This window comes from Oryctolagus cuniculus, chromosome 12, assembly GCF_051225735.1.
Source record: "Oryctolagus cuniculus isolate XC-2025 breed Fujian yellow rabbit chromosome 12, ASM5122573v1, whole genome shotgun sequence".
Lineage (NCBI taxonomy): Eukaryota > Metazoa > Chordata > Mammalia > Lagomorpha > Leporidae > Oryctolagus > Oryctolagus cuniculus.
This window is the reverse complement of record NC_142878.1, coordinates 101,204,898-101,228,682: the sequence shown is the minus strand read 5'-3', so window position 1 is coordinate 101,228,682 and position 23,785 is coordinate 101,204,898. Positions and strand designations below refer to the sequence as shown.

Genomic DNA, 23,785 nt, shown 5'->3' with positions numbered 1-23,785 from the left:
CCCCAGAAGCTTTTTAACTTTCGAGTTAAGATTTCTTCTATACTCCAGATAATGGACGTTTGTCAGCTATGGTTGTAGATGTTTTCTTGTACTCTGATGTGCCCCATTATTTTCTTCATGCTTTCTTGAACAGAACTTCAATTTTGATATGTCTGATTTGTCAATATTTTCTCTAATGATCATTGGTTTCTATGTCCTAGACAATAAGAGTTTGCTTGTTGCTTTGCCCAGCAGCCACTAAGTCTTAAAGATATTTTCTTAGAGAAGATTGTAGTTATATTTAGCTTTTGCTTTCAAGTCTGTCTAATCCCTATTAATGTTTGTATATGATGTGTGAGGTAGGAGATAAAGGTTTGTTTAGCCAGCACCATTTGTTTAAGTCTTTTCCCTTTTAATTGCTTGAAGGCAGGTATTATTATTGAGATTACACCATATAAATTAATTTGGTAGGAATTAAATTTTTAACAATATTGAATCTTCCAGTATTTGAGCATGATATGACTTGTTTGTTTATATCACAACATTATTAAATTTTTTATGATACAATCAGAAAAGGACAAATGCAGTACACAACACAAATACAGCTAAATGTAGAATGGTGACTTTCTCCTCCCAGAGGCCGGAGTTCTCACTTTTAGTAAAATAAAGAGACTTACATATGGGTAGGAACAGGTTGGTCATTCTTCACAGTGTAGTCTAGAAATGATCTATAAATGTGTTCTACCCTACCACCACCACTGCTACTTAAGTGTAAAAGGGGGGGGTAGTTAAGTTAAAGGGAAGTTTTCTTGTATTAAATGTTTTCACAAAAACGAAGCAGTAATGAGATGCTGGCTAAAGAGGCCACTAAATAAGAATAATATATATTTAAAGAATACAAAGCATGCAGAGAAAGAACAGTTGTTATGAAAAGCTCGAGGCGTATTGTATATAGGATTTTTCCTATGTGTATTTTTTAAAGATTTATTTATTTGAAAGAGTTAGAGACAGAGAGAGAGGTCTTCCATCTGATGGTTCACTCCCCAGATGGCCTCGACAGCCGGAGCTGCACTGATCCAAAGCCAGGAGCCAGGAACTTCTTCCGGGTCTCCCACGTGGGTGCAGGGGTGCAAGCACTTGGACCGTCCTCCATTGCTTTCCCAGGTCATAGTAGAGAGCTGGATTGGAAGAGGAATAGCCAGGATGCCGGCGCTTCAGGCCAGGGCTTTAACCTGCTGTGCCACAGCCATGTGTATTTCTAAACAGTGCAAGTGTCAAGAATACAGTCATCTGTGTTGGACTAAATTACATTATTATATATGCTACCCTGAATGGAACTTCTCATAATTATTAGAAGCATAGCTTGCATCATATGGCAGTGTATCCTCAGTGAAGACATTTGAGGCCCTTTTATTTTGGAATATCCTGTAAACAATCCACAAGAACAGAATTGTACAACAGTAAAATGTTCTCTTGCATTAAATTGAAGGCATCTGTTTAATAAAAAAATGTAGAAAAGGTACATAGAGCTGTTACTACGTAAGTACACAACACCCTAGATAATTCAAGGTATCTTAATCTCCATCAAGAACAGCAGTAACAAAGTAATTTTTGTCATGCTGTTAGTTCTGTCATTTTGGATAAAAACAGACAAATTGGCTAGACAGATTGCACATATATTGGTGTGCAGGCTGGCATGTTGGCAGCGCATATGTGACCATGGTCAATACAGTTGAGAAGGGTTCCCTTTCTTCAAAGCTTTTCCAAAGTTCTCAGTTCTGTTTTAAAATACACTGGTGAGATCCCTGGTTTGCTTTCTCATCCTCATATTGATGACACTTTTATTCTGTGTTTGCTGCGCATCTGAATTCTTATTTGCTCCCGGTGCATTTGGAGCTCAGCTTCTGAGTCCTTCGGGCTTGAACTTTTTCTCTGACCTTCACCGCAGACTCCTGCTCCGTTTGCACCCTCTTTGTTTCAGCTACATGCTGCCTGCTGCCGCCTTCCATTTGTGCCAAAGGCTCTTAGGAAGCTGCCCTTTATTCTTGTTGCCATGAGCTGCCAGTTTCCTGCTTTCTGCAGTTTTAGTAACATCTTTCAAGTCTTACATGTGTGTTCTTATCATACTTCTTAATATTGTAAAATCCCTCATGTTGACCATTTTCACCGTCAGCAGCACCCTAAGGATACTGCCTTCCTCTGACCCTATTTCTGCCAGCCACAGCAAGAGGTAAACCGTCCTTCATCTTCTTTAAGATTCATTTTATGTATTTGAAAAGCAGACTTAGAAAGATGGAGCGAGAGGGATACCTTCCATCCATCCGCTGGTTCACTCCTCAAGTGACTGCAGCGGCTGGAGCTGGGCTAGGCTGAAGCCAGGAGCCCGGAACTCCATCTTGGTTTCCCACTTAGGTTGCAGGGGCTCAAGTACATGGACCATCATCCACTGCTTTTCCAGGCACTGGACTGGAAGTGGAGCAGCTGGTACTCCAGCTTCAGCACCATAGGGGATGCTGGTGTTGGTGTTGCAGGAGGCGGCTTAACCTGCTGTACAACAACATTAACCCCGTCTCCCCTGCCCCTTTCATCTTTTTAACAAGCTTATTTCCTTAATCCATTTCTGGAAATTCTACATTTTTTATGTTCTTGGATTTGTCTGTCTTTAAAAATTTTATGAGCTTGAGAGTTCTCATTGAGAACATGAGTTCTCATTCCTTGGTTCACTTTGCAAATGCCTGCAGTAGGTGAGGCTGAACTGGGCTGAAACAGTTCAGAACTCAGTCTAGGTCTTCTCGTGGGTGTCAGGGACCTGATCACTTGAGCCTTCATCGTGGCTTTCCAAGCTAGGAGGCAGGAGCAGAAAATCAGGTCCAGGTCCTCCTGTGTGACGTGGGCACCTTAACCATCATTGTAATGGCTAGGTTAGCACCCCCGCCCCCAGCTGCCACTGTATTTTTTTAAAAAACAGCTGGCATTTCAAAGCATGTGTGCTTTGGCAGTAGGTGGGATGATAGCCACCTATTGATGCAGAGGCTTCATGAACTCAGTATGCAGTAGTTTAAGTCCAGAAGGGGCAGTGGAGAATACACATTGGGTCCTGTCACCAGGCATCGGTCATTGTTCACTGGTGATTCTGCATTTAGGTGTCCTCGTTCACTCTCCAGGTAGTTGATAGCAGGCTGCCAGCGGTTATACTGTTGTTCATTGTACCTCTGAATGCTGAAGTATCAATGTTGGTGAGCAGCAACTGAATACCATCTTCTGTGATAAAAATTTTGGATTGTTCCATATGTTCCATATTTTATTCAGTGGTAAGAACCCGGATACTCTAGAGAATACAAATCTGTGTGGGATATCGTACTGATGTTGACTTTCCCAGTTAAGATTCACCTCCTCCCCTAAGTGTGACTACAGGCTCGCACTCCTTGCATAGTGCAGGAGATTGGCAGCTCTCTTGTAGCCTCCCAGGTGGTGCTGCTGTCAACACCTGTCCCCCAGCAGCAGTGAGGCTGGCACTGACCATGGTGCAGGCCTGGGATGTGACACTTTAAAACCAAAACATGTTAATATCTATCTTAAGAAATACAGAAAACAGGGCTGGCGCTGTGGTTCACTTGGTTAGTCCTCTGCCTGTGGCGCCAGCATCCCATGTGGGCACCGGGTTCTAGTCCCGGCTGCTCCTCTTCCAGTCCAGCTCTCTGCTGTGGCCCGAGAAAGCAGTGAAGGATGGCCCTAGTGCTTGAGCCCTGCACCTGCAGGGGAGACGAGGAAGAAGCACCTGGCTCCTGGCTTCAGATCGGCACAGCGCCGGCTGTAGCGACCATTTCGGGAGTGAACCAACAGGAGGAAGACCTTTCTCTCTGTCTCTAACTCTACCTGTCAAATAAAAAAATATATATAGAAAACAGTTTGAAATAATAGACAGAATCTCTTTGAAGACTATTAAAAGCAGTCAAGTTTAATCATTTTTATGAGAGTACAAAATCTAATGTTCCCATATACCTTGATCTATAATGTAGTTCAATGCATAGCTAAAATTCTAAGGAAGCTATTTGAATATTCTTTTTTTTTTTTTTTTTTTGACAGGCAGAGTGGACAGTGAGAGACAGAGAGAAAGGTCTTCCTTTTGCTGTTGGTTCACCCTCCAGTGGCTGCCGCGGTCAGCGCGCTGCAGCCAGCGCACCGCGCTAATCTGATGGCAGGAACCAGGTACTTATCCTGGTCTCCCATGGGGTGCAGGGCCCAAGCACTTGGGCCATCCTCCACTGCACTCCCTGGCCATAGCAGAGAGCTGGCCTGGAAGAGGGGCAACCGGGACAGAATCCGGCGCCTCGACCGGGACTAGAACCCGGTGTGCCGGTGCCGCAAGGCGGAGGATTAGCCTAGTGAGCCGCAGCAACGGCTGCTCTTTGAATATTCTAACCATTATGCATTTTGTCTTCTGAACAGACTATTCCACTTGTTAACACGTAGATTAGCAATAAATTGTTCTCTGGAGTTTGAACTTCCAGGGAGTTGCAGTGAAATCAAGCTTACTCTTTTATGTTTGGTAAATAGTATGAAAGAAAGTTACAAAGGTAGCTGGGGCCTGAAGGGTGACTGTGATCTGAGTGGCAGTGTGGCACCGCAGAGGGTAAATGACACCAAGAAAGCGACGTTGAGTGAGGGTGGGGTGAGCTACCTGGGAGGGAGAAGCTGAGGTAGACAGTGGAAGACAAATCCATTCAGGGACAGGCCTTTCCTTCCTGCTAATGCACAATTCCACCAATTGCACCTTCCTACTTACGTGCAACCTGGAAGGCAGCCGTGATGGCTCCAGTGGTTGGATCCCTGCCACAACGACTTGGGAGATCCTGATTGAATTCCTGGCTCCCAACTTGAGCATTTTGGAAGTGAATCAGTGATTGATAGAGATCGCTCACTCTCCTTTGTCTCTCTGCCTCTCAAATCAATAAGCCCACTTAAAATTTTTACTGTTCAAAGTGTGGTCAAAAGACCATTAGCCCTGATAGCACCTGGGAGTTTGTTAGCAATACAAATTCTGGAGCCCAGGCCAGACCCACCAGTCGAATCAGTGATTCAGCAAGATTCCTGGGTGACGTGCGAGCGTGCGTGTGTGCCCAGAATGGAGGAATCCTGTTCTAGAGACCTGCAGTGCGTTAGGACCATGGTGCAAACCAGAGCCCAGGTGGTCTGGAGGGCTAGCTGGCTTCCTGCATGCTCGTTTTTCCCTCTAGGCTGCCCAAACTGATTTTTCCAAAACATTTTGGTTTTCTTGATTTGGGCAAACTCCTCTCAGAAATACATTCTTAGAAATGCTACTTTATGGACTTGACTAAAACTTTAAGAAGGACCATTAAATCATTGATATGTGTCAGCTGACTGAAGTACCTCAGTGATTTGAAACAATGAAATGGGTACAAAGGACTACCCTCTCAACAGCTGGATTTGGGGAATGAAGTGGGAATTTTATAAAAAGATCAATGTCGTTCCAACTGTCATAGTGTGGTTGTTGTGTCCAGAGAGAAAATGCCAGTGGATAAATTTTATTTTTTAAAATTTATTAATGTATTTGAAAAGCAGAGAGAGGGCATCTTTCATCTTCTGGTTCACTCTGCAGTTGCCTGGGACAGCCAGGGCTGGGCCAGGTGGAAGCTAGGAGCCTGGAACTCTTAAGATTTATTGATGGGCCGGCGCTGTGGTACAATAAGTTAATACTCCACCTGCGGCGCTGGCATCCCATACGGGTGCCGGTTCAAGTTCCCGCCGCTCCACTTCTGATTCAGCTTTCTGCTATGGCCTGGGAAAGCAAGAAAATGGCCCAAGTCCTTGGGCCCCTGCACCCATGTGGGAGACCCAGAAGAAGCTGCTGACTTCAGCTCAGCTCAGCTCCAGCTTTTGGGCCATTTGGGGAATGAACCAGTAGATGGAAGACCTTTCTCTGTCTCACTGTCTATAACTCTACCTCTCAACTCTTTTTAAAAAAATCTATTGAAAGGCAGAGTTATGGCAGAGCAGGGGAGGGAGGAATGGAGGGAGAGAGAGTGCTCGTCCATCCACTGGTTCACTCCCCAGTGGCTGGACTAGGCCTAAGCCAAGAGCTTCTTTCAGGTCTCCCATGTGGGTGCAGGACCCAAGGACTTGGACCATCCTCCACTGCTTTCTCAGGTGCATTAGCAGGGAGCTGGATGGAAATGTAGCAGTTGGAACTCAAACTGGTGTCCATATGGGATGCTGGCATAGCATATGGCGGCTTTACCTACTACTCCAGAGAGCCTAGAACTCAATCCAGGTCTCCCATATGAGTGGCAGGGGCCAAAGTACTTGAGCCATTATCAGGTTAAGCCTCTCAGGTTAATGATGCTGGATCAGAAGCAGAGGAGCCAGGACTCGACTCAGCTACTCCAGTATGAGATGTGGGCCTGCCAAGCAGCAGCCTAACCATTGTGCTGAGTGCCCACTCCAGATTTCATTTTATACTGTTATAATGCCTGTGTAATAACTAAAGGAAAATAAATCCATTAACAGCCTGCTACCCTCACACACATTAGCTGTTCATAGTACCTATGGTCCATTACCAACTTCAGCCATTAACATGAGAATTTTCATAGTTATAATCATAGTCTAGATGCAACCTTGTAGTCTGCTTATAGCATTGAACTCCCTCTTTTGTTGCTGATGTTCCCTCCTCCCCCTCTCCCTCTCCCGCTCATCTCTGTCCTCCTTAGCTCTAACCCCTGTTCATCTTGGGCCTCCTCCCAGACTGTTGTTGAAGACTTCACAAAGATTCCTCATTGTGTACCTGAGCCTGTTTGATATTCTGGCCTCCATTCTTCCTGTCTTGGCTGGCCCTAACACAGCCAGCCTCCCTTCTCTCCTATGTCTTTCTGAAAACTAGACCTCTTTTTATTAAGAATCAACTTGCGATGTATCTGGTCCATGAAGCACTTTTCAGTGAGGCCCAACTGGCTTCTTGCAGTCATTGCCTGCCTGATTTATGCAGAGACTTCAAATTAGTCATGGGAAAGTGCAATTTAAAAAAAATTTTGGTGCTAAAGATGTTGAAGTCTGTGCATAGTTGTTTTTTTTTTTTTTTAAGATTTATTTATTTTACTTGAAAGAGTTACAAAGAGAAGGAGAAGCAGAGAGAGAGAGGTCTTCCATATGCTGGTTCACTCCCCAGTTGGCCACAATGGCTGGAGCTGCACCAATCCAGAGCCAGGAGCTTCCTCTGGGTCTCCCACATGGGTGCAGGGGCCCAAGGACTTGGGTCATCTTCTACTGCTTTCCCAGGCCATAGCAGAGAGCGGGATCGGAAGTGGAGCAGCTGGGCCTCGAACCGGTACCCATATGGATGCCGGCGCTTCAGGCCAGGGTGTTAAACCGTTGTGCCACAGCACCAGCCTCTGTGCATAGTTTATTAAGTAATACACATTTTCCATGAACTTTGAAGCATGATTGTATACATGATTAAATTTTTTTCATACCAAAATAATTTTTTTTTTAATTATTTGAAAGTCAGAGTTACACAGAGAGGAGAGGCAGAGAGAGAGAGGTCTTCCGTCCGATGGTTCACTCCCCAGATGGCTGCTCTGGCCGGAGCTGCGCCGATCTGGAGCCAGGAGCTTCTTCCAGGTCTCCCACGCGGTTGCAGGGGCCCAAGGACTTGAGCCATCTTCTACTGCTTTCTCAGGCCATAGCAGTGCTGGATTGGAAGAGGAGCAGCCGGGACTAGAACTGAGGCCATATGGGGTGCCAGCGCTTCAGGCCAGGGCGTTAACCCGCTGCGCCACAGTGCCGGCCCCCCAAAATAAACTCTGAATTCTATTTGTTACAAACTTTTTGAGGCCCCCTTATGCAGTGGAGCCTTTAACTTCTTGCCTTGGTGGTTTCACAGCTGAGGGCCTACAGGTGCTGGCCCAGTCTTATTTCCTTTGCCAGGTGCTCAGGGATGGATCATCTGCCAAGGACCCTGCAATTCTGTGATAAGTTTGGGTGGCGCAGGAGTCGTCCCAGGATTAGACAGGTTCTTGTGCAGCAGTTAGAAAAGATCAGAGTTGAGGCTATAGCAGTCTGAGTCCTGGAGCCAGAGTCCATCTGTATTTAAATCAGGGAATTGCTCTAGTTTAGATCTTAGTCCCTCTCTGTAACAAAGTGTCTGAGGCCTGGTCTCTGCAAAGAATAGAGGTTTATTTGGCTCAAGGTTCTGGAGACTTAGAAGTCCAAGAGCACGGTGCTGGCATCTAGTGATATCTCCTGTGCTGCCTCATAACATAGTGTAGGGCGAGACAGAGTCTGGTCTGCCTTGCTCTTGCAAAGCTGCTAGTGCTGTTAGAGAGCCCCCACCCTGACGACGTCACCTAACTGTAATGACCTCCAGAGGCTTCTGCTCCAGGTACCTAGGAGTTTGGAGATTGTCTGTCTTTCTCTGTGTCTCTGTCTCTCTCTCTCTCTCTCTGTCCCCTCTCTCCTCTGTCTCTGTCTCTCCTCTCTGTCTCTGTCTCTTTTTCTCATTTGAAAGGCACAGTTAAAGGATGAGTCAGAGATCCTCCATCCACTGGTTCACTCCTCCAAATGTCCACAACAGCCCAGGCGGGGCCAGGCCACAGCCAGGAGCCCAGAACTCCATCTGATCTCCTATATGGGTGGCAGGGTCTGCTTTCGCAGGCACGTAAGCAGGAAGCTGGATTGGAAGCAGAGCAGCAGCGATGTGAAGGGCTCTGGGATGGGATGCTGGCTTCACAGGTGGCGGCCTAACCTGCTGTCCGTGGGGATGTTTCTAATGCATGAACTTCTAGGAGACACATCCAAACCATGGCCAAGACTGCAGCAGACTTTGAACATGGAGTTAATTATTTCTCTGAGTTGTTAAGAAATTGGGATTTTTTTTTTAACTATAGAAAAGATTACTGACATTTTGAAAGAAAAACAAGTCTAAAGATTTTATCTGAATTAAGAAACTTCAGTGGGAAACTTTGTAAGTATTGCTGAAAGAAACTTTCGGGAGAAAGCATTTGAGACATTCAGATAGACTGCCTGAGAGTGGGATTTTTCATTTCAGCTTGGGCTGGCTACCAGAGCTGGTTCCTTTTGTGGACCTAGTGGCTTCCTGGCAGAGGATTATACAGAACATCCTTTGATTAAAAAGGACCGAGTACCTTTTTATTACAGGAAGTGAGTGTGAGAAACACAAGTGGGCTTCTGCTTACTCAGTCAGCCTTCACTGGTCATAGCTGTCTGCTCACTGCATGTGCCCTGTGTGAACAGTTTGCTTCTCAAACTTCGTTTGGAAGCAGAGCAAGGAGGATCGAGAGCACAGGTGAGTTCAGAGGGGTGGATTCAAGAGGCTGTCAGAAAGGAGCTTTTGTGAGTAGAATGTTCTGAACATGGTGGCTGCTAAGACAGCTTCTGTGTAAGCTTGCAGTCCTGGTGTGCTATTAATATTGGCTGTCTCTTTCTCTCAAAGTGTCCTGGTCTGGATGCCAGACACTGTGCTACATGCGTGCTTAGTCCTCACAGGTGTTGTGTGAAGCTGCTCTTGCCACTTCACAGATGAGAAGCTGCACAGAAAGGCGGAGTAACTTGACTGAGGTCACGCAGTGGGTGAGCAGAGCAGTGTCCACCAGGCTGCCATGCTGAGGGTTTAGTGGGTGGCCTGTGTAGGTTTTGGATCTAGTGAGGGAATCCTATGGTGGTAGTGAAGACAAGAATTGGAAGAATGTCTAGCTAAAGTCTAAGGCTAAAGGCGAGGCCCATGGTGGGGTAACTGGGCTGTATGAGGGCCCCATGCTGCAGACCAGTTGCTCCGGCCTGAGGTCCCTCAGCCTGGGTGGGGAGGGCGTTGGTGTTCATGTAAAATCAGTACTGCTTGGGCAGTGTGTGCATCTACACATACTAACTAGGAAGCCTGGGAAAATGCAGGTCAGTCCAACAGATCCCAGATGAGGCCTAGGCTTCGCCATTTTTTTTTTTTTTAAGATTTATTGTTCGTTTAATTGAAGTTAGAAGGTCTGTGTCCCTTCCTCTCTATCTGCTGGATTACTACCCAAATGGCAGCAGTGGCCAGGAGCTTCTTCCAGATCTCCCACGTGGGGGACCCAGGAACCCAGGCACTTGGGCTATCTTCCGCTGCTTTCCTGGGCATATTAGTGTGAAGCTGGACAGGAAGTGGAGCCATCATGTCTTGAACTGCACCCTTATGGGATGCCAGCGCCACAGGTGGAGGGATAACCTATTACGCCACAACACTGGCCCTGGTTCACTGAGTATAATTTGGGCTCCTGGTGATGCTGATGTTGCTGGTTTGCCACACCATGAGTGGCAGGAGTGTGGTTGATGAGCATCTGCTTGGGGCCAGGGTGGCCGTTTGTGCAGCTGCTCTGGTTGCAATGCTGGGTAGAGAATTGCTGGTTCTGGACACAGATGCTGTCAGATTGGGGCAGCAGTGACTGCACAAACCTGGGGGACATGCATGGGGGGGACTTACATATGAATATGGATTTTTAAAAAGGGAGCATTATGCTTTTGTGTAAGGAATGCCTGGGACTTAATTTTGAAGTTCGCCTGTAGCTGTGAGAAGGGTAGACCTGGAGAAGCCGGAGGGAGTGGTTGGGGCTGGGGGCAGTGCCAGCAGGGATGGTGTCTTGTGCAGCCTATGCGGTAGTGAACAAGGCTGTGGCACACACGGGCAGGGAGCAGGCAGAGCATCTACAGCCAGACTGGAACGTGGATGGATGACACAGCAGCTGGGTAGGAGTCCCTCCCCCAGACTGGCCATCTCCCCCACCTCCAGCCATACGCCCAGATGCACACAGGGTATCCTGCAAGAGGCTGGGTGCTCTAGGACGAGATGCTGGCAAAGAGAAAATGGAGGAGACCTCAGAAGTTGGGCTTTCTGTGGCTTTGTTGCTAGGGCTGTGAGTGGTTGCAGAAACAGGGCCCTGGTTCTGGGCAGCACTTCTCAGGCCCAGGCAGTGAAGGCGTCCACGGCCCTCCCCGCTGGCCAGTGTCACCCTGCGGTCTCCTGGAAGGGCAGGAGAAAACAGTGTCGACACAGCGGGTGGTGCAAGCTCCTAGCACGTTCTCTCTCTCTCTGGCATAGCAGCACTTGGGAGACAGCTTCTCGTGTTCGGAGCCACCAGACACTGCTGCGGAAGTGCTTCCCCAGGCTGCGGCTGCAGCTGCAGGAGCGAGGGGAGCTGGACTGATAATGTGCTCAGAGCCAGTAGCCCCTGGCCAGAGTGGGGGACCCTGGGGCAGAGCCCATCCTAGTCTGGGCAGGGCCTTCTCTGGCAAGTGAGTTGTGTCCCTGTCCTGGAGATGCATCTGGAGCAACCTGCTGCCCCTCCCTCTGCCAGAGCTGGACCAGACAAGCTGGAGTACCAGTGCTGCTCCCCAGGGCCCAAGTGTGCAGGTTCTCGCTGAAGGTTCTCCCCTTCCTCAGTGGTAAACACTGCTGTGTCAGGGTGCTGCCAGGGGCCACTTGGAGCACATAGATTTTTGCCAGCAGGATTGTGAAGCTTTGCATCGGGCTGCAAAGCCAGGGCTTGAGCCAGCAGCTGGAGAGAGTCCAGAACTAGAGTGTTTTTGGGTTTGGGGGTGGAGAGCAGAGGGAGGGAGAGGGAGGGGCAGGAGGGCAGAGCCACACAAGCAGGCAGTCAGCGGCTCTGCTCTGGCTCTGCTGTCAGCAGAGAGGACTTCAGTCGCGCCCGAGGGCCCGCTCAGCCACCATTGCCGGAGACCGGAGGGCGCTGCCTCGCGGCCCTGACTTACAGCACTGCGCCCGGACCATTCCAAGTAGCTCTGTGCTGTCTTCTCCCTGGGAGGCAAGTCTCCTCCCTGTCGTCCCCTCCCGCTCCTCCCCCGTTCTGTGAGGGATGAGGCCGCTCTCTATTGCACGGCTCAGCCGGCTGATGTCACTGGCAGCGGGAAGCATCAGCAGCCTGATCACATGCTGGCCCCGTCTGTATGCAGCCGGGATAGGGGTGTGTGTGGGGAGGGGGCTGTATGGCTGCTGCGCTCGCTCTGACGCCCCCAAAAGTGCAGAGGTGGCGGCTGCAGCACCCAGCCGGCTTGGATGTCTGGCCCCTGAGCCTGGGAAACTGTGGTTAATATTTATTGTTGATGCTGTAGGGGAAAACAGCCCTTAACTGGGATTTCCGCTGTCCCCCTGTCCAAAGCAGACTTCCAGGACTCTGAAGAAACAGTTGCAAGCAGGATGCTTTTCCCCACCTCTGCGCAAGAATCTTCTCGTGGCCTCCCAGATGCAAATGACTTGTGCCTTGGCCTGCAGTCCCTCAGTCTGACAGGCTGGGACCGACCCTGGAGCACCCAGGACTCCGATTCCTCAGCCCAGAGCAGCACACACTCGGGTAAGTGCCTGGGAATGAGACAGCTGGGGGAGGGGCGTGTGGGGTGGTAAGGGAAGACGCCCACTGCCGCAGCTCTGTCCGCTTGGTAACCCCCCACCCCTGGACACACACACACACACACACAACACAACATGGAGCTATTTTGCAAGAGATGGAGATGCTGGCTGTGAGTGTGGCAGGACAGATGGCTGCTCGTAAAAAGGCAGGCATGGCTTTTCCACTCAGCCTGGTAAACTCCCTGGAGTTGTTCATCTGCACCTGGGGTGGCCCTGAAAGGGTCCCTGGAGTGACAGCCTTGTGCAGGAAAGATCCAGCTAACCCTGTCTTGGAGATGATGAAGCAAAACACTTTTAGGCGGGGGGAGGGGACTTACGGGGCTGACTACTGGATGATCAGATTTCTGTTTCTCAGTGGCTTTTAGAAACAAGCTATACATAAAGTGCAGGTGGTCCCTGAACCAGGGCAGGAGGAGAGCGTTAACCTAGGGTGAGGCTGGGATTTGCTGTGGGGTGTTGGAATTGACTTAGCATAAGAGCATTGATCTGGAAAGGGGTAGGCAGGGGAACTTGCAGCTCCACAGATCTTTTTTCCTGGGAGGAAGGGAGAGCCACTCCCCATTAGGATCCCTGGCCCTTGTGGTAGGATGTGGGAGGGATGGGCTGAAGGGGCTTGCTGGCAGCCCCTCGAACGGCCTCTGCTCAGACCTTCCCCCCACCCGTTCACTTCCCTCTGTGCTACAAGGGGAGATGAAACGTGGACTTCAGCACTACCAGTATGCTTAAAAATCTACGCATTTTGCTCTGTGTTTTACCATAATACAGAAGTGGCAGCAGACGCTCGAGGAAGGTAGGAAGGTAGGGTGGGGTGTGGGGGTCGCCGGGCTCCCACCCTTCTGCCTCAGAGCCAGCAGCCCTAACAGCAAGGTACTGCCTTGTTGATGTCTCTGGCCTCCACCCTGCTTGGCGCAGGTCTTTTTTTAGAATGCTGTGCAGCAACAGAGACTGTTGTGTCTGTTAGGCATTTTCGTGCCCAGTTGTTTTGGTAAAATCCCTCTTGGGGGAGGAGGGGTTGTATTTGGACGTGGATGGGCAGGAGCTTTGTCTTAAGTAACCACCTCTCGGCAAAGAAAGGGTCCTTGTAGTGCTGGCCTTCAGCTGACTCAGGTTTTTCCGGAAAGATTGGTAGCTTCCCTGTTCCCCTGGGCAAGAATTGTGGTGTCACCGTTTGGTATTCTTGGCTCAGAGGCCACCGTGCCTTCCTTTGTGTGTGCTTTGAAACCTCTCTTGTCCTGTCCTCACTCTGTGTCCGAGCAGAGGACACGAGAGCTCGCAGAGAAGAGGGCACCTGGCCGTGGGGCTCAGTGTCTGACCAAGGCTGTGTCTCACTGGCATCGGATTGGGGTGTGGCCCTTCTTTGGCTCTGAATTTCCTTATCTGCAAGAGTTCTTCGGAAATGCAGCATTAGGGCCATAGAGATACCCGACTTGAGACTTTAAGGAGCCTGGTCTGAAAGTTACTGTGAAATTAGGCTCCAAGAAATACCCTGGACCCAGTTATAATTTCCCAGCTCCCCTACTGCGCGAAAGGCCTATGCTTATTGCTGTTTGTCTCCAAAATGGGGATCATTTTTCTTCTCCACCTTCCTTCTCAAGCACTTTAGTGATAAATATTACATGATTTTGTGGATTGGGGAGGGACTGCGGTCTGAGCCTCAAAGTGTAAGGGCCAGAGTTTCCCCAGCAGTGCATTCTGGCTGGGGGAGGGTTAGGCTGGGTGCCTCTTCCTCTCTGAGGAACAAGGACACACCCATCCCTAATCACCTTGCCGTCTGTGGCTTTTGGAGCTGTGGGATGGCCGCATCTCTTCTTTTCCCGAGCTGTGAGCCTTCTTGGAAAGCCCACATGAGGTTTCCGCCTCCTGAAGTAGGATGCAGGCCTCCCACCAGCCAGCTGCAGTGCCAGATCGTGCACCCTTGCCAGCACTGCGGGAACATGCAGCCCACATCCCAGTGCCTACACTGCCTTCCCATCTGAAGACCAGCTAGCTCACTTTCCACCGGAGGGAGGAGAGAGCTCGACAACTTTGGGCAGTCCGGGAGTGGTCCTGGCAGAAAGCAGGTGCCTTGTGTCTGCGTGGAGGCCGGGGTATGATCTGGTGTCCTGGGTGCTGCTTGGTGATGCATCATCCCAGGCAGCTGTGGCTGCACATCTGCCCATCTTCTATGCCCTGAGGAGCTCGGCAGAGTGAGGGCACAGTTGCAGATAGCCGAGCTCCTGAATAAAAATCTTGGCTAAATTCATTCAGCAGACATTGAGCGCTGGCTGTGTGCCCAGCACTGCGTTAGGCACTGGAGGAGCATCAATGAATAGGGTGGGATTGTTTCCCTTAAGGCTCCCCCTACCCTCAGGGGAAGTAGAAGACGTATGCAGCACATAACTGCTGTGCTGGGGGCTTCTGTTCTCTGCACTGAGGACTGAGCATTGCAGCTTTTGTTGGGTCTCAGCGTGAGGCTGCTGTGTGACCCTTCCTCCTCCAGGGGCCGGAGTGCCTATGCCATGTGCATTTCTACACTCAGAGGCCTGCAGGAGGACCTCGGTTGTGTGAGAGTTATGCTTTCGAAGACCAACATCTGTTTAGGATGCGCCACTCTGTGGGCCCCTTGCCTTGCAGATGGTATACTCTGAGCCCCCCACCCCCACTTGCTAGGGGGGAAAGCCCTCCAGGGCCAGATGAAAGAAGTGTTTTTCTCCGAGGTCTCAGTGGCATGTGGTCAGGGCTGCCCTCAGCCTGTGTGTGCAGTGTCCTGAGTCCTGCAGTGGAATGTCAGGGCTGTGGGAGCTGTCCTCAGTGTCCTGGGGTAGCCACCATTTGCTGACTGCTTTCTGTGCTGAGTGCGTCACGTGATTCTAGAGCATACACAGCTGAGGAAGTAAGCTCCCATGTTGCCAAGTGCCAGAAGTGTCACAGCCGCTGACGGACCGAGCTCCCAGAACACTCCTCCTGTCACACCTGTGTCCCTAGGAGCAGAATACTAGCATGTTGACAAGAAGACTAATCTAAGCGGTTCTTTATGTACAAGTCAGGTGCTAGGCTCAGTAAAGGCAGGGGGTGTCTCTGACTTGCTCTGCACGTCAGCTGGACCACCCGCTGGGTTTATCTTCCTGCCCTCCCCCTTGTGACTTCCGTGTGCTGCATTACTCAGCAAGAGAGCAGAGTGACTTTGGGGGGGGGGGGGCATGGAAAGGACTAATGAACACCTTGTACACAGTCTTGGTAGGCAGACCATGTGTTGGGTCTGAGGTTGCCAGAGGATATGTCCTGTTTCCTCCCACTCTTTTAGAAGTCCCGTGGGGATCAAGCTGTTTGCCCGCTCTGGTTTCTGCTAACCAGTCGGGGGACCTACTGCTGCTTCTGTACTTCCAGCCTCTTTCAGACAACATTCAACACAGGCTTGAGTCTGGTGTGTTGAACATGGGCTTTCTGGGTCCAACCAAGGTTTTTTGCAAATCCGCTTCAGCTCCCAGTTCTCCACTGCTGTATTCCAGGCGTGTAGCTTGGTGCCTGCCTAGGGCTGCTGAAGGAACATGCCGAGCACCACGTTAACCCGGGATGTTTTTGGACTGCCGAGTTCAGACGAGGCCTCTCCCGTTCCTCGGGATCAGCTGGGTGGACAGATTCTTCAGAAGTCAGTGTGTCAGGGCCCTCGTGACTTCTAGGGCATCGTGGCACACTTGAAGTTTGCATGTACGCTGGAGCGTGGAGTCCGTCCACTCGGGGACAGCTTCTGCCGTGCAGAGGAAGGGAGAACATGGGACGCAGTGTGCAGTGGCTGCTCCCAGGTGAGGGAAGTTGATTCGGTTGAGTGTGTGCTGACTTGCCATGGGACGTGGGCATGTCTGCCGTGCAAGTGCTAGGACTTGCCCGATGACTGAGGTTGGGAGCGACTCTGGAAAGAAGTTGGTTGTATTTGGTACCTTCGTGGGCCTGTGGGATCCAGAATTGGCAGAGGGAGTCCACACTCTGAGTTATGTGACGTGGAGCTGCAGATTCGGGGTCTGTTTACATACTTGGGTGAGTGCTGCCCTTCACCCCTTCCTGCCTCTCTGTCTTCAGACAGACTGAGCGAACACCTAGAACCGAGCCTGCAGAAAGTGGAGATGGGCCCAGACATGTGGCCTTACATCTCTGGCTAGGTAGAATGGGTAGAATGGCTGCTGCTCTGGGATTTTGCTGTCACCACTCTCATTAGGTAATAAGCCTCTGACCATGATGGGCCTGGCCTGGCCTCGCCCACAGCCGAGCTTGAACTCAGACACTGTCTTGCAATGCAGGCACCCAGTGCCAGGCCTGCTACCATTGCTGGTGCTTCCATCAGGCTCCGGGTGCCTTTGTACTTTGGAGAAGGCTTCAGAAAATGCGAACAGTGACTCAGCTGTAAAACCCACAGGAGCTGGCATGGAAGGGGGAAAGTAGAGAAAGTTAACAATCAGTCTAAAAATATTACTGCTGAGTCGGTCTTTTGTACCCTCTGAGGTAGCACTGATGAGCTGGAACCCTCTGCCAGGTTGGGCTGTACAGGGACAGTCGGGCTACTCTAGGACATCTGACGGAGGGTCCCAGTTTCCAGGAACTTGGCTCTCTTTGTCTACCCTCCTATTGACATTCGAGTCACCCTGCTTGCCTTACCATTTGCCGTTCCCTGTGTGTGTGTATACGTAGTGTTTGTCTGTACTGCTAAGAATAGCAGATAACCTTACAGTCATTCATAACAAAGCAGTTACTAACTTCAGTAAATTTAAATTGACGTAGTAGTCTTGTTGAGCTTGTGCTTGTATTCTGGTTGCACCAGAGACCCTGTGCTGTAGTTCCTAGTTTTCCTCTTCCTTCTCTCCTCGCCCTGTGTCCGCCTCCAGCAGTTGGTGGCAGCTGCCTTTGTTTTTGCTGGGGCTGAGCTTTAACAGAGTCCCTTGGTTATCTTGAATGTTTTTCCCTCGGCTTGTTCTGGCCATCACTTTCCTGAAACTATTACAGACCTTCCTCCTCTTCTCATACTCTTACTTGACCTTGGTCACAGTGTCTGTTGGCCTCTGCTGCTCCCTGCGTTGCTACCCAGTGTTTCCAGAGATCAAATTCTTTGAGAGATGTCCCATATAAATCACCTTGGTTTCTTATGCCTTTTTTTTTTTTCCTCTTGACCTTTAGTTGCCATTATGTCTAAGAATTATGGTGGCTGGTGCCGCGGCTCAATAGGCTAATCCTCTGCCTGCGGCGCCAGCACACCAGGTTCTAGTCCCGGTTGGGGTGCCGGATTCTGTCCCGGTTGCCCCTCTTGCAGGCCAGCTCTCTGCTGTGGCCAGGGAGTGCAGTGGAGGATGGCCCAAGTGCTTGGGCCCTGCACCCCATGGGAGACCAGGAGAAGCACCTGGCTCCTGCCTTCGGATCAGTGTGGTGCACTGGTCACAGCGCGGCAGCCATTGGAGGGTGAACCAACGGCAAAGGAAGACCTTTCTGTCTGTCTGTCTCACTGTCCACTCTGCCTGTCAAAAAAAAAAAAAAAAAAAAATTACGGTGATGCTCTAACCTCCAGCCTTTAAATCAGGGAAATAACTACAAATGCAACATGTTTGGGTGTGGAAAGGTTGATTAGAAACTTGAAGTAGCAAGCCTCAGGTTTTCCTCAGCTGATCTCTTGGATATATTGTTAAAATGCAAATTTTGCTTCAGGACTGGGATGGGGCTCAAGGTGCACTTAAAATTTTTTTTAATTTATTTTTCTGAGAGGCAGAAACATAGCACAGCCAGCATGCTAGTTTACTCCCTAAACAGCTGCAATGGCTAGTAGTCAATCCAGGTCTCCCACATGGGTGTCGGGGTCCCAAGTACTCAAGCCAGCACTGCTGCCTTCCAGGGTGTGCACTGGCAGGAAGCTGGCTCTGGGAACTGAATCCAGATACTCCGGTGTGGGACGCAGGCATCTCAGCCACGAAGCTAAAGGCCTGACTTTCCCCAACCCTGCCCCTCAAGATGCATTTTTAATTAGTTTCTACAGTGGCCAGACCCCAAGTAAGTTTTAAGGCATAGCTGCTTTGGGTCCCAAAGCATTGGCTTTTGGCAAGTGAGAGGACTTGTCTGTAGCTGAATGTTCTTAAAGGGGTTGAGTAAAGGAGAGGTGACGAGAGCATGAGGACGAGCAGATGTGAGGTCCTGACTGTTGAAAGGAGCAGCTTATAGACCACACTGCAGAAGATGAGTCAGAGTCATGGCCCACGGCTACTTGTGAGCTGTTCGTGCATCCTGTCCCTGAGACTTGAAATGGGATAACAACATCTACTTCTTAGGACACTGTGAAGATGGTTTACCTGACACAGCACCTGGCACGTGCTAGGTGTTTAGTGAGTGGGAATTGCTGGGAATGAATGACTGGAGTTTGACTGAACCCGGTCCAGGTTGCAGAATGGATCGTGTACTTGGAGGACCTAAGGAGGTGGTGGAGTCCGTTAGCAGCCGTGTGGAGTGTCTTATCTGTGTAGTGCAGGGGGTGCTGCAAACACCACTCTTCACTGTGACACAGGAATTGGACCAAGCCTCAAGATACCTCCGTGGGCATGGTGGAGAGTTGAATGCTCACGTGAGCAGAAGTAGATGGACATGTGGCTGGTACAGAAGATGTGCTAACGCAGTGGTGAGAAAGTGGTTTGTAGTAGCCACCATGTTGCTGTTTGAAACTTTCCAGTGCACCCTTTCAGAAAAACACAGAGGACGTAGTGCTCACTGCCTGGCTTGTCACCCGAGGTGCCCAGGCTCTCGGGCCTTTTCTTTTCTTGCGCTCTGTGCTGCATCTTCCTGGATGCTGCTGGGAGCTCTCGCCGTTCTCCTGGGAACTCCCCTTTGCTGGGATTAGCAAGCAGCCTTTCATCTTGCTTTGTCACTAGCAAACACTCTGACTTCTGGGTTAGCTGAAGGCTGTTCTTCTGAGACATTCCTTTGCCAAAGGGAGCCCATGGACTCCTAAGCCTTATCTACCTCTTTACCAATTTTACCAGTTTCGATGTGCTGAAACTTTGATCAGCAGTTGCTGCTGCTGCTGCTGCTGTTTGGCTTAACCTCAGGGTCCCTTTAGCATTTGGATGCCCTGTCCAGTATTCAGACTTGGTACAATGTCGTTCAGCCACAGAGGAGTCTGTGTCCAGGGCCTCATGGTCCTTAGGACTCAGCAGCGACACTGTCCCACACCTCCTGTTCACCCTGTCTGCCTGTGGAAGTTGCTTGTTCTCCATGAATTTGCTCCTGGCTTGTTGACTCTCTTCTGTCTTTAGCCTATAATACACAGCCCACTGCTGCTGTTCCCTTCAACTCTGCTGTCCCATTTCCTCCTTCAGTCCCCCAGGGGCAGGGGAGTGGATGTAGGGAGAACCACAGCCCTACCTGGTTCCAGTGTCCTTCCAGGTACCTGAGCGCTGCTGGAGGAAGCCTCCCAGTGCAGTTCAGGTTCTTAACTCCCGCTCAGCCAGTGCCAGGCTCCCCTGGCAGCCGCCTCTACCGTCCCTGTGCAGCTCTTCAGACCAGCCTCAGCGTGGGTCAGACGCTTTAACCTGGTTGACAGGGCTGTCTAGCTTGGCTTGCTACTCACTGTTCACCAGCCTGAACTTGTGTTTGTAAAACATGAAGAAGGATGAGGCCCTCGGCATCAGCGCCACTTTTAAGACGGAAGTGTGAGATGTGTCGGCATTTACCATGCTTTACTGCTGGGCTTTGCAGCATCAGGGAGAAGCTTTCAACAAACGTTCACGTCTCTTGCTTTCTCAGGAACAGATTCCCGGGGCTTCGATAGGGTGGTTCTTACAGGCAGGGGTTTGCCAAGGATTATTTGAGAAGTTTGTCAAGGATTATTTTTGATTGGTGTCAGCATCCAAGCATTTGAGACATTCGGTTTCAGCTCTCAGTTACATGCCAGTGCTTTGAAAGCCTTAGGCGTAAGAATGCTAACTCCCTGCTGCATGTGGTGTGCTGTCGCTCCCCAGTGCGTGTTAGACTGGCTAGAATCTAACACTCTTCTGTGTTGGCCTGAATGTAGAGGGACTTACAGTGGAAGTGTAATATGGTACGTCTACTTAGGGAAGTAGTATGATAGTGGCTTAAAAAATTGAAGGTGTTTTAGTCATAATAAAATAATAACTAAATAAATAAATCCACGAAATCCCCTCTATTTTTTTTTAAGAAATTTTTGTCTATTTACCTGAAAGGCAGAGTTAGAGAGGCAGAGGCAGAGAGAGAGGTGTCTTCCATCCACTCCCCAGATGGCCACAATGTGCCTGTCCAAAGCCAGGAGCCTCTTCCAGGTCCCCCATGTGGGTGCAGGGGCCCAAGGACTTGGGCCATCCTCCACTATTTCTCCCAGGCTACAGCAGAGAGCTGCAGCAGAAGTGGAGCAGCTGGGACTCGAACCAGCGCCCACATGGACTCCCGGCACTGCAGGCGGCAACCTCGCCCACCATACCACAGCGCTGGCCCCTCTATTTTTTTTTTTTTTTTTTTTTTTTTTTTTTTTGACTCGAAAGGCAGAGATACAGACAGATGGGGAGACATGTCCATCTGCTGGTTCATTCCCAACAGCCAGAACCAAGACAGGTCTAAGCCAGGATCCCAAAACTCAATCTGGGTCTTTCCATATTGGTGGCAGGTATCCTAGTAGTTGAACCATCACCTACTGCCTCCCAGGATATCCGTTAAGCAGGAAGCTGGTTTGGACATAGAAGAGCCAGAACTTGAACCAGATACTCTGATGTGGGATGCAGACATCAGACAGTGGCTTGACCACTGTGCTGAATGCCCACTGCATCCCTTCTATTAAAAAGGAAAGTTAGGACCACAGCTGCCGTATCCAGAAGGGAGGTCGCATGCCCAAGGAGAGGGGGCTGGGCTCCTCCCTGTAGACATAGCTGTTTGGGGCCTTGTGGACAGGCTGTCATGAGTGGCATATGTGTCTGGTACCTGAACCCATGTCCTGACGTTGGTCTGTTCCTGCCTCAGGGCTGGTCAGGCTCTAGTGGATCAGTCAGGGCCACACAGGTGGTTTTGTTTGGGACGTAGATTTGTTTCCCATTCTTCAGATGGAACCTGCACCAAGTTCAGGCTTCTTCCTGCGTCGAATGCTCCATGGCTCCGTGGTCAGCCCCTCTTACTCCTCATCCTCATGGATACAAGATGTCTTTGCCAGGATTCCTCATTGTCCCAAGACCGAATGCAGGAAAATGTTGCTTGCATGTTTATTTGAAAGAGATTGAGACAGAGATCTTCCATGCGCTGGTTCACCCCCTAAGTGCCTGCGATGACCAGTACTGGGCCATGCCACAGCCAGAATCCTGGAATTCCTGCCAGGTCTCCCATGGGAGTGGCAGGGACCCACGCACTCAGGCCATCTGCTGCTTTCCCAGGTGCACTAGCAGGGAGTTGGATCAGAAGTGGAGCATCTAGGACTTGAACCCAGTACTCATATGAGATGCTGGCACTGCAGGTAGAGGCTTAACCTGCTGCACCACAGCATTGCTCTTTCTAATGTTTGGGATTTAAATATTGTGTGCTGAGCATTGCTGACTAGGGAACCCTCTTAATGATGTTAGCAAAAAGCCACTGAGAAAGTGGAGGCTCAGGGAAGCTGAGTGAGCTGCTCAGACCTCGCAGCCATCGACCAGTAGTGTCCGGCTCAGGGCTGTGCCAGCCAGTGCGGATTTGCAGCTATGTCATTCTGTTTCTGTCAAATGTTCCAAGTCCAGGAGTTCTCAGAAGGCACTCCATATGTGCCAGAAGTTGGTGTAAGGGAACTCTGCAAACGAGGTGGCGTGTTTGTGCTGTACCAGACTTCCGATGTGTAGCGTGAAATCCTGTATTTTAGCTGTGTGGTTTTTAAATTTACTTCAAAGACAGAGTGACAAGGGGATTGAGACAGATCTTCCATCTACTGGTTCACTTCTCAAAAAGCTGCAAACAGCCAGGGCTCAGCCAGGCTAAAGCCAGGATTCAGGAACTCCATCCAGGTCTGCCACGGGGGTAGCCAGGGCTGAGGCACTTGGGCCATCTTCTGCTGCTTCCCCAGGTGCGTTAGGAAGCTGGATTGGAGGCAGAGTAGCCAGGACTCACACCAGCACTCCAGTGTGGGCTGCAAGGGCTGCCAGTGGCTGCCAGCCAGCTGTGCCACAATGCCGGCCCCAGCTGTGGAGCTTTCTGAAGGCAGGACGTCCTCCGGAAAACAGTCGTGGTGGTGAAGGAGTCCGCTTGAGGCTCCCTGAGTGAGCTGTTGTGGGTGTGTCCAGGCACCGCAGCTGTGTCCAGGGCCCCACATGGCACAGTTTCCCAGATGCTGGCGCTGACATAGGTGCTCTGCTGTGTTCTGTCTGACGTGCGTCCTGCTGTGGTGAACTTGCTGGGAGACTGGGGAGGAAAGAGAAGCGCTGTTGGCTGGAAAGAAAGCCAAGAGGTCACGAGGTTCCCCTTTTTGTCCTCCAGTCCTGAGCATGCTGCAGAACCCGCTGGGAAACGTCCTGGGGAAGCCCCCCCTGAGCTTCCTGCCTCTGGACCCCCTGGGGTCCGACTTGGTGGACAAGTTCCCAGCACCCTCGGTGAGAGGATCCCGCCTGGACACCCGGCCCATCCTGGACTCCCGCTCCAGCAGCCCCTCTGACTCGGACACCAGTGGCTTCAGCTCCGGATCAGACCATTTCTCAGACCTGATTGTATGTAATGTGTTTGGGGAGGGGCGAGGCAGAGCTGCCCGCATGTGTTCAGGGGCAGGCAGGTGCAGCATCTGTCTGAGCTCAACACAGGCCTGTCTGTCCAGGAGAATGCTGTGGGGGCGGGGGTCACGGGCGGAGGAGGGACTGGAGGCACATCCGTGAAGCTCTGCTGTTCTACAGAACCAGGGAGGCTTTGAGAACTCGCTGAGAAAACCAGGGCTGAGGCCAAGGACTGAGTCGCTGCATGAGCTGTGAAAAAGTTAACTTCCAAAGGGATGGGGACCCCAGAAGTGTTCTGTTTCTTGACCTATACGGGTATTTTCTTGAGTCTTTAAACAACAGTTTAAGTACCTTTGTGTTCATGAGAGCTCAGATTTTCAAGTGATAATTCTAAGTCACATTAACAGTCAGCAGGGCTAGGATTTTAATCCAGATCTGGCTGAGTCTGTCTCCTACACTTTCTGCACTGACCCATGCCAGGTCTCAATTGGAGACATGATGAGTAGGAAATCCTGTGTCAAAGTTTTCTCACACGTCTCACATTCCCGTCTACAGCCGTGCATGCTGTGTGGTCTCCAGGCCTGGAATTTTACCTCACAACTGACTGATGCTCTGGGATTTCGCTTTAAATGGGTATTTAGATAACCCTACTTGAAGGTTACGTGGACCAGTGTACCCACCCCAGTTAGCATGGAAAACCCTGACA

The 23,785-nt window shown here is 50.3% G+C and overlaps 1 protein-coding gene across 15 annotated transcripts in view; it reads left to right on the top strand.

Annotated features, from left to right (window-relative positions):
• CPEB1 (cytoplasmic polyadenylation element binding protein 1) overlaps positions 1-23,785 on the top strand; it is a 100,312-nt gene that overhangs the window by 64,170 nt on the left and 12,357 nt on the right. For 7 of the 15 annotated variants that reach the window (XM_089310770.1, XM_070054565.2, XM_017337568.4 and 4 more), the window contains exons 3-4: positions 12,162-12,350; positions 22,853-23,079. In XM_089310770.1, coding sequence (XP_089166896.1) covers positions 12,197-12,350; positions 22,853-23,079 — 381 coding nt within the window. In that variant the 5' untranslated portion in view covers positions 12,162-12,196. Of the gene's footprint in view, positions 1-11,681; positions 11,805-12,158; positions 12,351-22,852; positions 23,080-23,785 lie in introns of those variants that run through there. The other 8 variants (XM_070054568.1, XM_070054564.1, XM_051834248.3 and 5 more) reach the window with 2 other exon arrangements.